This window comes from Mus pahari, chromosome 5, assembly GCF_900095145.1.
Source record: "Mus pahari chromosome 5, PAHARI_EIJ_v1.1, whole genome shotgun sequence".
Lineage (NCBI taxonomy): Eukaryota > Metazoa > Chordata > Mammalia > Rodentia > Muridae > Mus > Mus pahari.
The window spans coordinates 128,216,850-128,233,045 of NC_034594.1; the positions used below are offsets into that span (position 1 = coordinate 128,216,850).

General features: G+C 42.9%; 1 protein-coding gene across 1 annotated transcript in view; it reads right to left on the bottom strand.

The window, feature by feature from the left end:
* Positions 1–893: 893 nt before the first annotated feature.
* Xpr1 (xenotropic and polytropic retrovirus receptor 1) overlaps positions 894–16,196 on the bottom strand; it is a 174,818-nt gene continuing 159,515 nt past the window's right edge. Inside the window, exons 13-15 of the mRNA XM_021197505.2 lie at positions 15,058–15,197; positions 8,176–8,397; positions 894–5,693 (exon numbers count right to left, since the gene is read on the bottom strand). Of these exons, the coding sequence (XP_021053164.1) occupies positions 5,633–5,693; positions 8,176–8,397; positions 15,058–15,197 (423 nt within the window). The 3' untranslated portion in view covers positions 894–5,632. The remainder of the gene's footprint in view (positions 5,694–8,175; positions 8,398–15,057; positions 15,198–16,196) is intronic.

The window sequence follows — 16,196 nt, forward strand, 5'->3', positions numbered from 1 at the left end:
TCTTCTTCTTCTTCTTCTTCTTCTTCTTCTTCTTCTTCTTCTTCTTCTTCTTCTTCTTCTTCTTCTTCTTGCTTTTGAATTTGGTAAATTATGTTTTTCTAATTCACCGTTGTGAGCAGTTAGTGTTAGACCCATATATATGTTAACACTAAGGGGAATGATGGTCAGGAATCCAAGACACACAGAAAGAAAGCACACAGTTACACAGACCACTCACCAGTGATGAGTCAGCACACTGTTGGAAAACAGCTTGTAATAATGAAAAAGGCCAGAGATTTGTAACCAATCACTTATTTTCTTTTAAAAACACATAAGCACATTAACTTTTTTTTTTCTTTTTACACCACCTAGACTCTATAGAACAGTACCACATTGTGTTCTTTTTACACCACCTAGACTCTATAGAACAGTACCACATTGTGCACTTAACCTACCTATCCAGAAGGAGGCGCCACATGCCATAAGAATTCTACCCATATAAGAAGGGGAAAGGAGACGGCTAATAGCATAGTCACAGATACAACGTGAGTCCAAGCAAGCATTGATTCTTTGACGTCACCTTTTCCGTTTACCAGAGTGGAGAGTAGGAAAGAAAGCAAGGGTGCACACGGGGCAGGGGTCACCCAGAGGACTAATCACGATCATTGTTACTCTTGACAACTATAGTTCAGGGAGTCACCGGACAGCATCACCTGGCCAACATGGGGTGTGTGTGTGTGTGTGTGTGTGTGTGTGTGTGTGTATACAGCTGAGGGAGAGGGTTTTGAAAAGAAAAATAACAAGTTTCACCCTGCTTCCCTCCTAAACCCTCTTCATTGACACAAGTTTCCGTGCTAACCTAGGAACCCCACATAAGGAATCTTCACAACGTAAGAAAGCCTCAAGGGTTTTGGTTTGTTTTTGCAACTGAAATAGGAGTGGTTTACAATTTTATCTTAACAGTTTAAAACAAACACAAGCAGTCCTTCTCCCTGTCCACAGCATACTAGTGTTGCCAGGGACAACGGGAGAAGTGCAGGCAAGAACTTTAGAGAGTGTTGGAGAGACAGTGAGGCAGGACCCTGCCCTTTCTCACACGTCCACATCTGTCCAGCAGTGCCACCGGCTGCCCTCTGCCTTGTGGTGGTTCAGATGGACAGGAGTCAAGTGGGAATTAAGTTCAAAGGTATACAAGATGAGACTCAATCAATAGACACTGAATCCAAGGCAAACAGTAGGTCACTTGATTGTCCTCCGTAGATGAATGGCACCGTATAAAAAAACTGAAGCTGGCATTGGCTTAATAAAATAAACCAAGGGTTTGCTACAAGAAAACATATTCAGTTGTAAATTGATATGGTTTTCCCCACTTCTGGGGAAACTCATCTTGTCCCCCTCACTTCCTCATCCACGATAAGAAATATTCTGAAGGTTGTTTCTAGGGGGCAGGCAAATCGTTATCAGTTTTGAAAGTTCTTGTAAGAAAGGCATTGGGCCACGCCCATCAAGCACCTCTTCTCCGTCAGGCAGACTCTACTCTCTAACTGCAGCTCTTGCAGGGCTGATGAAATGTTTTGCTTTTTAAAAAATATTCATTGAGTAGAGTGTGGTTAATGTTGGCTAGAGGGCTGGCTCCTAACACTGAATAACACAAACTGATGCTACAATATAATCAACTCTATCCCACACAACCATGTGTTCTGGCATTGTATAAACATGAAATACGCAGGCTGGGAGCTTTAACATCAAGTATCATGACTGATACCTGAAATGCAGAAATTCATGTTTAAGTGAATGACCACCAAAAACAAAACAAAACAAAACAAAAACAATTAGAAAACATCTTACCATTTTCCAAATTCAACCCGAATTTCTATTTTCCCTTGGTCAGTAATGACACTGGCTCATTAGAATAGAGAAAAGTATGGTTTCTGTAGCTCAAGATTCCACACAATCAATGTTTAGTCTAAGAAGTTACCTTAATTTTAGATACTGAAACATACTGTTTATAGTAAAAAGTTCCTATTGAGAGGAAGGCAAATTTTATTAAACTAGTAAAAAACAACAACCTAAAACGTATTTATGCAATAGTATAATCACTAGAGAATCCCATGGTTTTAATATAATGTCACAGATAGTGTAATTCCTAAATCCCTTTTCTTAGAATAAGAAATCTCTGCAGTTACTGCTTGGAAAATTGAATTTGGGAGTGAAGAACTATCCTTAAATAATGCACGTGACAGGAAGTGGAAGCTTAGAGGGACAGGAAGTCACAGCCCGAGTCACATGATTTACCAGTGCCCTGTTCCTGCTGCCACTGCCCCACCCAGTCCTCTCCATCAACTAGGAGCAAAATTCTATTACTCTGACCCCTGTCAATGTGCCTCAGTTCTGCTCTTGCCTTGCCTTAGGTTCACCTGCTCAGAAAACAGGGAAGCATGGTGGAAAGACACCACCCAAGAGAGCTCATCTAGAACATCAGGGAGTCATGGCTCCCAGGAGGAAGGGCCTCCTCTAAAAGGTCATCTGGGTTCTTGCTGAGCTACTGGCACTCACACTGTGTCCCCTGAATCTAAACAGTTTGTTTAAGGAGTGTAATAATAGGGGGCTGGAGATAGAAAGCCTGCACATGGCCATTACACCCAACTATGGGACTGACTTCATCGCTGATCCCGCCACTGCCTCGGTATGGGAGGGCATCTGAGGTTTAGGCTAATTTGCTAACAACAAACAGATAGTATCTCTTCCAACTATACTGTTTTCTGCATGAGTATAAAATGAAAAGTGGACTTTAGTCTCTTTTTCATTTCTTTTGGGGGTATTTCAAGCGCTATTAAAAATGGGGTCCTTTTCAAATAAAAGTAAAATTAAGAGTTCTAAGGCTACAATCAGATAAATGTTACTTCTGGTTTATGTGACATGACATTGGTATGTTCCATTGAGAGTTTCAGGGTACAGGATTATCCAAGAGTCCATTAGTAGGACACTGCTCACAGTGCCTGGGGCAGATGAAACTGAGGAAAGAAAAATGCACATCGCCTTTTTCAGAAGAAAATAATTAATGCATATGTTGTTTCCTAAAATCTTTTGATGGAGTAATCTCTTTAGAGCTGGGAAGGGATGCAGCCAGAGCATTTGAATACACACTGGGGCATCTGCCACGTAAGCCTCACAGCATGTAAGCTTATGTCTGAGTAGTCAACAGCACAGATATCAGAAAAGGAATATACTCCATCACTTACGTTTATGAAAGAAATAATACTGATTAGGGCCTGGGATCCTGGCAGGAGGAGAAAGACCAAACTGGCTCTGTGCTGACATAAAGACATCCGAGAGCTGGAACATCAGGAGTCAACTGTGAGTCATGTGTGCCGCCATTCAGCTCACTACCAGAGAAAGAAGCTGACAATTCACAGGGCTCTGGATACACAGTACCACTGATTTTATTTGTACAAGAAATGACTGGTCACTGAACTTTTCTATATATTCCTAATCATTACTGCTGTTACCTCAGAAACCAGTGAAGTCTATCCCCAGCTTTAAAGTACAAAACCCCAGAATAGTAAGGAAAAAAAAATTCTAAATAGAAATAATGCAACCTTTAATCTACCAGGGGTCTCTAAATTGTTACCACTGATTATTATAAAGTATACAATTTATTTATAGTTTTGTTTTTATTTTAAATAAACGTTTGCTCTTTAGTTTTGGGGCAAGGGACATGCTTGGCAAAACACAAAAAGCAACAGAACCTACAACATTGAGTGAGCTTTTTGGGCGTGGGGGGGCATGGTGTTGTTAAAAATCTCAATCCAGATAGGAGGAAAAAAATGGAACTTTGTCAGAATAAAAATGGAAGAAACTTTGTAAACCGAAGTTGATGAGTTAATCAGTAGGATTTTAGCAGTGCTGTAACTTTAGTGAGTAAAGGTTTGATATGCAGGAGGAGCTAACAACAAAGCACAAGATAAGGGGCAGTAGCCAAGTTTTAAAACAATGTGTTACTGCTGTTTCCCTAGTCACCGGTTTCTCAGTCTAAAGTTAATTTGACAAGGGCACATGTTCATGACTCTCCTATGTGGGACTTTTATATAGATCTGAGGGGTGGGGCCATTTACCTTTTCCTGGTATTTATATTAATTTTACTGAATAATGGCTGTTTCTCTACCCTGACCCATGCTGGAGAGAAAATCAAGGGTCTCAAGAATGCTGGGCAGTCACTACTACCAATGATCTATATTCCCAGTACTGATGAATACCAGATCTGAAACCAACCATTTTCAAGAAAGTCAAACGCTATGTGTTTTCAGGCTTCTCTAGAGAACTTATGAAGAAAGGGGGTGAGATAAAGAATAAAGTGGGTATTTATACCCTCAATTTTCTAAGAAATATAATTTTAAAAGTATGACCAGGTTTAGAAGCCCTGAATTTAAAAGCAGGCCATGGTGGGGGTGTTATAAAATTCAATATCACCTTTTAATACAGCTGGGTTAAAAATAGCCACCAAGATCTTTTGTGTCAACGAATATAAAGGATTTGTTCTAGATGCTCAGACATACAGTCCTCACAAAAGACTTTTAATTTGATCAAATTCTGGCTGAGGTAGGTGAGGCCAGAAGGGGAAATGTCTGATGAAGTGTGAGGGGTCTGAAAGCGGCCTGTCTTTCCACTGGTAAAGATTACAATTCTCCCATATGCAGACGCACACGGCAAAACGTCATCTTTGTGACTGGTATTTGGGTGACTGTATCCTGCACCTGCTCCTATAGAAACAACTGTCAGAACCTTTTCTCTGGATGTCCACCACTGGGATGCGAGTGGGATGCCTGCCTGGTCATGACAGTGATGCTTGGGACTCTAGAGCAGCAACTTAAAATTTAGCAATAAAACTTTGGTTTAAAGTTAAAACAAATGAGGGAAAAAAAAAATCAAACTAGTTGTTTCCTGGAAGAGGTGTGTGGGCTTGACCCTCCGCAATGCCAGCGAGCCTCAGTTCCTCCTGCCTCCATTCACAGGAGCAGCATTCATTTATGGTTAAGTTTCATAAATAATGAGAAACTGCATGTAATGAATACAGCATATTCCCCACCCACCCGAAACCCTCCCCAGATGAGAAAAGTCACATCGAATTAAAAGTAGCTTTGTGGAGGAGGTGCTGCTCCGAGCTGCACTTCCCCTGCAAGTGCTGCCAGTGCTTCTGCACTGGCTGTGAAGGAAGGGAAAGACTCTCCATAGAAACTGACAGAAAATTTAAAAACCGGTATCCGGTTTCAGACAGTCAAAACCGGCCGGTGAAGCTGAGCTCTCCGTGCAGTGCATCAGACGCTCCTTCCAATGCTTCTCTTCATCCTGATGGGCTTCTGTATCCTTGTGATTGTAAACAATCTGTAAGATATTAGGTGTTTGTTCCTTAAAACATCTTCTGATTGGCAAAATGAAGTATTTGTTTTAAAAATAGAAAATGAAGATTAAACCAGAAGAAAAGAAAAGAAACACAGTGAGCTTGCTCGGAGTCCATAGGACCCGATCTGAAGAGCCCGGGAACGTGTTCTGTTTTCTCCTGTTCTCAGCTGGAAAAAGGTGCTGGAGGTTGCGTTGGTCGAGGAAAGGATTGTAGAGTAGAAAACCAAGGATGTTACTCTAGACTTCAGCGAATTCAAGTGTTAGCTTCGTCGTCTGTGTCTTCTATCAATACCTTAGTGTCGCGAGCCTTGGATCTAGCGTGATTAGAGGAAATAAACATGTATGATCAGTCCCACGCAGTGCTGCTGAGTCCACCCTTCCCACCACCAAGCATGCACGCTACCCAGGAGCTATCTACTGCAAGGGAAGAGGTAGGAACAGCAGTAGGTTAGGTTTAAACAGACAAAGCAGTACCCAGAAACAAGGATGTGAGTTTGAGCACTGGTTACCCAGCGATAACCAGGAGCCTCAGTCAAACTGTTAGCACTGCTGATGTCAACTGACACAACATTTAGGAGGCTGGGCAGAGATTCTTGTATCGTATAAAAATGGGATTGGGTAACCCAAAACTCGTTAGCCTCAAGAGTGAAGGCAGTATCTCTGACAGGAGATCTATTACTCCCACTTGACAGATGGGGAGGCTGACATTCAGGAGGCTAAGGCTGTGCTAAGGCTGCAGGAATCTATGATGTCAGAGCTGAGACTCAGATCTCACCTTAGATTCCCTGCACTCTTTTTTACCTTAAGCCTGTTCTTCTAAATGCCTTCCTCTGGCTGCCATCTAGTTTCCCAGGGTTTCCCTGTAAACCCCTGAAATGAACAGACTAGCACCAAGGAGCCTCCCTCTTGATCAGAAACCATGTTTAGACTGCCCTCTGCTAGCAGCTATGAGACCTTCACGGTGAGGGGCTCTGGCCTGTCAGCCTCTTCTCCAGGCCTCAAGGCCAGCCACCTACTCAGCAGCCCTCTTACCCATCCAGTGCTCCTGCAGCCCAAGTGTCAATGCCTCCCTGGACAGAAGTGCAGCTCAATCAATGCTTTTCCCGCTGACGGTCTGTGACTTCTGCTACTTTCCCTTTTCTCCTGCCTAAGACTCACTTTCCTGTTTTCTGCTTTTTTCTTCTCTTTCTTTCCAGAAAATTCCCAATCTCTAACTTTGGCAGCCCTGGGCTTCCATACTCACTGGACTACAGCATCTTCTGCTCATCTCCTCTATGCTCCTTTACCCGACTTTACAATCCCAATCCAGGCCTTTACTGTCCTGTATTGGCAGAGGCCTCCAGGCCATCTTCCGGCCTTTAGATTTCCCTTTCCTACTGTTCTGTGCAGTGTCACAGTCCCCTTTCCTATTGCACTGTTCAGTGTCACAGTCTCCTTTCCTACTGCACTGTGCAGCGGTGTCACAGTCTCTTTTCCTACTGCACTGTGCAGTGGTGTCACAGTCTCCTTTCCTACTGCACTGTGCAGTGTCACAGTCCCCTTTCCTACTGCACTGTGCAGTGTCACAGTCCCCTTTCCTACTGCACTGTTCAGTGTCACAGTCTCCTTTCCTACTGCACCGTGCAGTGTCACAGTCTCCTTTCCTACTGCACTGTGCAGTGTCATAGTCTCCTTTCCTGTCACTCCTCTTTGGAAGATCATGTTTTGTTTTGTTCTTTTTCTTTCCCTACAAGATAAAGCTTGCAGTTTTTAGTCTTTGGCTATTTGTTTCTTTGTTTTTGAGATAGGATCTAGTGTAAACCAGGCTGGCCTTGGGCTTGCTATGTAGCTATGATCCTTCTGCTTCCACTGTCAAAATGCTGGGCTTATAGGTGTGGGTCAGTTCAGATGAGCCCATCCAATTATATTTTCTCACTACTGTCTGAGCATATGCATTTCCTTCCTACTCTCCATTTCCACTGGTAGTCTTTACCTTGTCCAAGCACTCCTTTACCTTAAAAAAAAAACTGCCCAACTTACGTCTTTCATCATAACCTACTCTGCCGTCTATCTATACTCTCGACACCAAGTGCAGTCACCGCATGCTTTACATTTACCGTTACCTTTGGGATTACAAAGTCAATGGCAGGTAAGAATCCTAGTTATGGATGGTAGTAAGGTAGCTTCAATGTGCTGGGGTCTTTCTGTGATGATGCTGGGTAAATTTCACAAATAATGAACTGGTTCTTTAATTTTTTTTTTTTTTGGTTTTTCGAGACAGGGTTTTCTCTGTGTAGTCCTGGCTGTCCTGGAACTCACTCTGTAGACCAGATTGAACTCTGGACTTGAACTCAGAAATCTGTCTGCCTCTGCCTTCCAAGTGCTGGGATTAAAGGTGTGCGCCACCACTGCCCAGTGAATTGATTCTTCTTAATCTCTCTTTGAACTATACACATCCCAATGTACAGAAGAGTGCTAACAGAAATGAAAGACTTTAGTCCAGGTTACACAAATGATAGGATTTCTATACTAACTCGAAGGTTATCTGCACACAAATGTCATACTTAAGAATCAGGTACGTCATTTCCCAACACACTTTTCCTATGGCCTTTACATCCCTACTTAGTAGGTGATACACTGGCATTTCTCATGTGCTCCTGAAGATATTCCAGAAGTCTGACCTCATGGGGTGGTTTGTTACTACTGTCTGGAGAGGAAGCATGGCTGAATACCAGCAACTTCATCTGGTCTAGTCTAGTAGCTTCTCAGCTAATGTTACCCGCAGCTAGCCACACAGGAGTGCTCTACACTACGTACTGGGAAGCCAGGCGGGGCCTGCGCAGGGATATGCTCTGGTTGTACTTCCACGACCGGTTCTTCTGGCGGTTTCGCACCCCATCCTCCTGGTCCATCATCTGCTCAAGTAGTGTCTGGTCATCCGCATTGAGGGGGGCCACAGAGATGTCCCGTACGGCTCGGAATTCACCACAGTTATTTAGATGTTCATTCTCCAGACGGAAGAAGTTCCACACAAATCGCCTAAACAAAATAGGGTAAATACATTCATGTTAAGATCTGAATATATTCCTACCGGTAAACTTCCAGGAGGCTCAAGTTCCTGCTCACTGAGGAGAAAAAAACAAAACAAAACAAAACAAAACCAAAACAATTACAGGCAACACTATTAAACTCAAGAGACAGCTAGGGCCATGATGGTTCAGTAAGGAAAACATCTGCCTAATAAGTGTAAGGACTTGAGTCTGGATACCCACATGTAAGAAGCCAGGCACAGCAGGTGCTTTTGTGATCCCAACAGTGGCAAGATAGGAAACAGACATGCAGGTCTCTAGAGCTAGCCCAGTCTACCTGGTGAAGTTCCAGGGCAATGAGAGACTGTCTCAGATAGAGGAGGAAGGTATCTGAGGAATGACAGTTGACGTTGCTCCCTGCCCCTACCCCCTGATGCATATACGCACAATAAATAAAATGAAAGAGGAAGATGGTGTGAGACTGGGAGGTTGGGGGAGGAAACAAGAGTTGATTTTGGAATATAATTTTTCTTTATCCAGTAAGTTTATTAATTTGTTGAGTGCTTATTAAAAATGAGGAAGTGGCACTGAATGACGCAGGTGGGTCTCTGCCTCTATTCCGGCAGTGGGGAAGTGAGTAAATGATCAGCTTTTAGGTGCCCCACTAGCAGCAAAGAAAAGCAACCCAGAGTCCCCGTTTTAAGAATGCTTAGGGAAACTGATTTTGACAGGTGGCATCTAACAAAAGTGTGAGTGATACCGGAGGCAAGCCACAGGAGACTCCTGGAGACACGTGTCTTAGGTAGTGGGGGGACGAGGACGAAAAAGGCTGACCAAGAAAACACTGTTGGTGCACTGGAATGGAAGCTGTGGTTAAAACAGCAGGAAGTAAGATGGAGAGGGAGAGGAGGTCCGGCCATCCACACAGGACCCCATAAACCACCAGAAGGTGACCACAGCTCATAGTGCGTGTCTGAGACCAACAAGATTTGTTCTAAGTGGATTACTCTACCGTGGAAAAGCAACTGGAACAGGAAAAAAAGCCCAGAGGGAGGATAGAAGACTAGGTGGGGCAGGAGTCCAGGAAGGCGATGGTACCCAAAGCTGAGACTAGAGATCCACAGGAAGATGAAGCTGACAGAACCTGTCAAGTGGTCTGAGTGAAGGTGACATCATTACAAGGATCAAAGACATCATTACAAGGATCAAAGAAGCAGGTCCTTCCTATCAGGCTACAGCTAACTGTTCACTAGATAGACCTGTGGAGGGCTCAGCAGGTAGATGACACAGTGTGCTGGAGATCAAGGCAGAGTTAGGGCTTTAGGAATATGATTAGAAGAGACAAGAGTACAGAGCCCCATCCCAACACATGCAGGTGGGAAGGGGAAGGAGAATCAGTAACGGAGTTGAGAAGCTGGAGAGAACAGAGAACAGAGTTCTGAGAAGCTGAGTGGAGACAGTGCTTTGCTGAGAAATAAAAGATAAACACAGAGAACCAAAGGCAAGAGTTATCAGAACAGCATAATCCAGGGGCTTCAGCTCCTCAAGACTGACTAGATTCACAGAATGATCCACCACTAGATCCACCACTTATTAGCTATAAAGATGATGGATAAGTTTCTCTGTCTATGCTTCTATGTTACCGGGAAATTGGATAACACTGGAATTTCATCCTGGCAGTGAAGAGTGAAGAACAGTGACAGAGGTATACTTGGTACAACAGAGTATTTGGTCTGTAATTCTATTATAGATAATCTGAAGAATGGGTTAGTTTGACAGTTGGCGAGGTGGCTCAGCAGGTAGAGGTGCTTGAGTAGAGGGAGACAAGTCGAGGTTGGTCCTAGATCCCAGAAGGTAACAGGAGAGAACTACCTACTGAGGCTTCTACTCTGATCTCCACACGGCAATGCACATGGCGTGTTTGTGCTCCACTCACACATGCACACACACAGACACATGAAATAGTCTTTAGTAATGGCCCACTTTCAGAGCTGGGAACACATACATGAGTTGAGAGGAAGGATGAGGAGAAATGAGAGCCAGAGACAGTCAAGGGTGCAGAGTGGATTTGGGTCTTAGACCTACATACTTGGGGAAATGAAGAAGGGAGAACTGATAGACAGTCTAGAAAAATCAATGACATCAACAAATGAGCACACTCTTTCCAGTCCTCTTGTGTGTTTAAGGTTAGCTTTGCTTCCAATTCTATCTCATTTTCAGGCCATGTTTGTCCTGAAATACAGGAATACTAGACACCTCTCTAAAACTATCCTTAGATGCTCTCATTTGTGCACGCTAGCTTCATGGTGAGGACTTCACGGGAGAGAGGCCTTCGCTTTCCCCAGCACACCCACAACATAACTTGAATGAGTTTGTTAGCCTCACAGTTACTGTTGAAGAGTTACCTGTCAGTCCAACTGATACTTATTTCTCTCAGGTTATGTAAAAACTTAACTATAGATCAGTGAGATGGCTCAGCAGGTGTGTGCTGCCGAGTGGGAGGGTCTGAGTGCAGTCACTGGGACTCACATGAAGGAGAGAACCAATTTCCACAAGCTGTCCTCTGACTTCTACATGTGCATGATGATACACATGCATCCACACACATATGCATAAGAAAGTTACAAATATGCAGTTAAAAAGAAGTATATCACATATACCTTAAAGATTGCATGTAGTATATAGCTTGATTAGTATATAAAAACACATTGTTTAACTGATATCCTAAAATATGAAAATACATTAGTACACTGCATGCTCTCTGCCAACTTCCAGAGGGCATATTTGTAGCTCTGTGATCTACCTGTAACTGAGTCTGTATACCAGATGTGGTAGGAGTCAGCTGCCTCACGTTTAATGTTCTCTCTTCACTGTTATGCAGCTCCTTCGGGTCAGTCTCTGGACGCCCCACTCTGTTCCAGTGCACCACTTGTCTAACCTCTATGCACATGGTGCACTGCCCTGTTCTTCTATCTAAACTATGTACTTTTCAGGACAGTCTTGCTATCCTTTATGTTTCTCCATAGATTACAGAACTGCCAAGCATGGTTGGCATACACCTGTAATCCCAGCACTTGGGAGGAAGCAGTAGGATCAAGGTCAGCCTTGGCTGCATAGGGAATTGGAATCTAGGCTGGGTAACTCAGTAAGACTCCATCTGAAACACATGCATGTGCACGTGCACGCGTGCGCGCACACACACACACACACACACACACACACACACACACACAGTCACACTCTACCATACAACTAACTTGTCAATGGTCACACATCTACCAATCTCTCACTAGAGTTGTTTCTGGTGTTTTAGTGAGCCTGTGTTATTAAATGATGGTTTAAGCTGTTATAACTGTCCTCACTGTCCTGCCCACACTTGTACACAGTGGGAACATAACTGGTGCCAGTAGACAGGTTCATCTCTAACCACGATGGACAGCTGGTGGTGTTTATTATCTTTTATCTTTTTCCGTTTTTTTTTTTTTTCCAGGAACAAGTATTGATTAAATTGTTGAAACTTTTGTTTATTTGGTTTTAAATTTTCACTATGTTGCACAGCCTGATCTTCAACAATCTTCCTCTGCCACATCCCTTAAAATAGCTGTGATTATTTTAGGGTGCATATCCCTTTGCCCAACCAGGCATTGTTACCAATGATCTTTCCCATATGTAACAGGATCCCCCCTTTTATTCTATTACTGTGTTAAATTACACAAATTGACTTTTTAACATTGTGGTAGTTTGAACGAGAATGGCTCCCATAGGCTCATATATGTGAATGCTTGGTCCCTAGTTGGTGGAACTATTTAGGAAGAATTAGGAGGAATGGCCTTGCTAGAGAAGGTGTCACTGGGGATGGGCTTTAGTTTATCTGCCTGCTGCCTGTGGATCAAGATGTAGCTCTTGGATACTGTTCCTATACTGTGGCTGCCTGCTGCCATGCTTCCTGCCATGATCATATACTGACCCTCTGAAATTGTAAACAAGACCCCAGTTAGGTGCTTCCTTTTATAAGTTGCACTGACCATGGCGTCTCTTCACAGTAAGAGAACAGTAATGAAGACAAACATTAAACCTTAAGTCATAGAATGAGGCTAAATTTTCAAGTATTAACCTTTTTAGATACCATCAGATTCACTGGCCAATGTGCTCAGGATTTCTGCAACGATGCTACAAGATAGCATAGTGACAGCACAGAGTCTCCTGGGAGGTTCAGATGATGTCAAGTCATGCTGGCCACATAAACTTTAAGGCATTCTTGTCTTTGTCCCTCTCCTCTGAAGTGCTTTTAAAAAAAACAGTAAAATTTTGACTTCAACTATTTGGAAGAATTCTCTATGTCTGGAGTTTTCTTCATGGAAAGTATTTTGATGTGGATTTAAATTTTGATGTCTTCAAAAGATAGAATTCTCAAATTTTCCATTTTCTTTCTTTTATTTTTTTTTTTAAGATTTATTAATTTATTCTATGTAAGTATGCTGTAGCTGTCTTCAGACACTCCAGAAGAGGGCGTCAGATCTCATTACGGATGGTTGTGAGCCACCATGTGGTTGCTGGGATTTGGACTCAGGACCTTCAGAAGAGTAGACAGTGCTCTTACCTGCTGAGCAATCTTACCAGCCCCTCTTTTCCATTTTCTTATTGATCACAGTAAAACTATTTTTTTTTTTTTTTGAGGATTATTTGATTATTTCATCTAATGGTACTTGACAGTCTCTTGAAAAAAAAAAAAAAAAAAAAAAAAAACCTCTAGAAGCTGGCCCTGATGACAAAGGCACAGGTTAGCCAACCCTGAGGTTGTGAGAGTAGAAGAGCTGGCCCAGCCCTTTGCCAGCTGCAGAACTTGGGAGTGTGTCCCCCATGCCTCGACTGAGCAGCACAGAGGAGCTGGCTCTGGATGTGGGTGTGTGTGAGCTGGCCCCGAGGGCAGGACAGCAGGAAAGCTTACTCTGCCTCCTGCCGTGGAAGCACTGGGCAGTCTAGCTAGAGCAGTGCTGGAGAGCTTGCCCTGGTGGTGTGGGTAAGGGGCCAGCTCGCTATCATTCAGGGCCAGGTCCAGGGCTTTGAGACTGCCCACCACAAATCTATATCATCTATGAACTGTTGGGATGCATGAAAACAAGGGTCAGTCCTACTGATCCAAAACTACAGGATCTCCATGACATGTGGCAACAACAGGATAACCAGGAAGAGTCCTGGTGAAGATACAATATTGATAGTGACACATAGTGACTCAGAAGCCAGAGGCTGCAAACCAAACCAATGACTTATTCTAATGGACATCTGCAAGTGAAGATGTATGGACAGAAGGGTAGACTATGGGACACTCTGTGACATACAATAGCTTCCACAATGAATGTTTTCTATGCCTTTTTTTTTTTTTTTAATTTTTTGCAACCCTAAGGTTGCAAGGGCAGATACGAGGGGGCAGGGAGATGAGTGGGGCTGGGGTACATGATGTGAAAATCACAAAGAATCATTAAAAAGTTTAAAAAAGCAAAAACCCAACTCCAGACCTTCCATCCTGTGCTAGGGGTGATACAGGACTTAGCGTGTGCAGGCCCCACCCCAGCCTTTAGGCCACCTGGCAGGTCTGCCATCTTCTCCCTTCCCTTGATTAGTCTTAAGTAAGCCCCTTACCAGCTGCCGCACTTTTAAAGAATTTGTTTTTGTTAAAATTCCCCACTGCACATTTACTTTGTATTCTGGTAATATCTAATCTATGTCTTTCCTTCTTTTGGGTTTGGTTTGCTGTTTTATTTTTTATTTTTCTAATATCTTAAGCTTTCCACTTTCCTGATACATACATTTCAGGTTATGTTGCCAGTGGCTTTTAGTTGTATTTTCCATTTTCTCTTTGCTATTCAATTTTGGTTTATTAAAAGTATTTTAACAGTTTTCTTATAATCTTAACTTTGACTGTAGGCATTATATATCACAATGGTTTGAATATGAAATGTCTCCAAAGGCTCATGTGTTGATTCTTCCCACTATTACTGTGAAGGCTATGGGACATGTGAGAAGTGGTGCCTGGCCAGAGAAGGTCACTTGGGAACTTTGAAATTTATACTTGGCCCTCGTTTTGGCCTCCATCTTATGGTTCCTAGTCCATTGTGCTGGAGGAGCCCTCGCCACATGCTGCGTCACCACGCTTTGCCATACCATTGCTGCCGTGGACTCAAACTCCCCGAGACCTTCCTTCCTATCCTGTGCCTCTTCATTCTCTTTCACAGTAGAAAAGCAGCAGATGTTTTGGTTCATTTCTAAATGCCTGCTATTTTTAAATCTATCTTTTTATGGTGATGATGATGATGATAATGGAAGAGGAGGGGGAGGAGGAGGAGGCAGAATCTCATTATGTTTCTCTGACTGGTCTAGAACTCTTTATGCAAACCAATCTAGCCTTGAACTCAAAGCGATATACTTGCCTCTGCTTTCCTGACTGCTTGGATTATGCCCCTCACACTTTTTAAATTATATTTAACTGTCTTGTGTGTATATGTGTGGACCTGCATGCCACAGCTCATGTGTGTTGGTCAAGGACAATTTCCTTGTGTCATCTGGGGATCAGACTCGGTAGCAAGTGTCTTACCTGCTGAGTCAGCATGCTGGCCTAGCACTGGGCATCTTTTAAAGAAATCCTTGGTAGATTGTTCAATAGTTTGCTTACCGGAAAACCTCAAGGGGGGCAAAGACAGTAGCAATGATGTCCCCAACATGAGGCTTAAAAGTTGTAACAGTAATAGAGATTTGGATAGTCCAAGCGAAGCGCAGTATCACATCTTCTATGATGGCACAGTAGTAATAGGCCTAGGAACACAAGCAAACAGAGTATGTTTCTCATCATCTACTCACTAAGTACTCAACAATGGATCAGCTGCTGAGACTTCAGTCCCACCAAACTCATGGGGAAACATTGCATAGGTTTTAGTTTTTCTAAATAGTGTACTGTTCAAGATGAAACAGTATGAGCTTCAGAAATCCTTTAACCAACATTGTTTGTGCCCATGCTGTACTCAGGCTTAGACTCTAAGCTAAGTGAGCACCCTGGTCAGCTGAGACTGCACTCAAGGAGAAGCATGGGAAGACAATGTCTACATCACTAGCACCACAGGGAATAGCACATCTATTAACTGTACCAATTATACTTATATTTTCACATTTCTTTATCCCACATGTAATATAAGTTTTGTCTTGCTTTTTGATGTTGAAAAATAAAATGAGGCTTGGATTTCAGAAACATGACTGAACACAGTATTCACTTAATGCAGTTTACCCAAGAGTCTGAAATACACAACTGCCAATAGACCCTAGAATATATGATTTACTTATTACTAAGCAAAATTAGCACTTTAAAATGTATTTCAAGGCTGTGGCATTTTGGTAACTAGAATTCCTATGTGCTAAGCTGTAGTATTTATTTCATTTACTCTTTAAAAGTATCCTTTTATGTGTGTGTTTGCTGGCATGTATATATTAGTATGTGTGTGCCTGGTGCCTGTGGAAGCCAGGAGAAGATAATGAGTCCCTGGCATTGGAGTTACAGATAGCTGAGAGCTGCCATGAGGTTCTGGGAACTGAACACAGGTCCTCTCCAAGGTCAGCAGGTGTCGTTAGGCACTGAGCCATTTCTCCAATCCTGTATCATCGGTGACTAGAGGGTTAACAAGACCCTACAATCAGTCCCCTTCTACTGCCCTCTTTATCTACTCCCTAGAAACAAACATTTGTAATTATCAATCCCATTTGCCCTCTATAATTGTAAATGTTTTGCTGTTTTGATTAGTCCATTTTAAACATTATCAACGG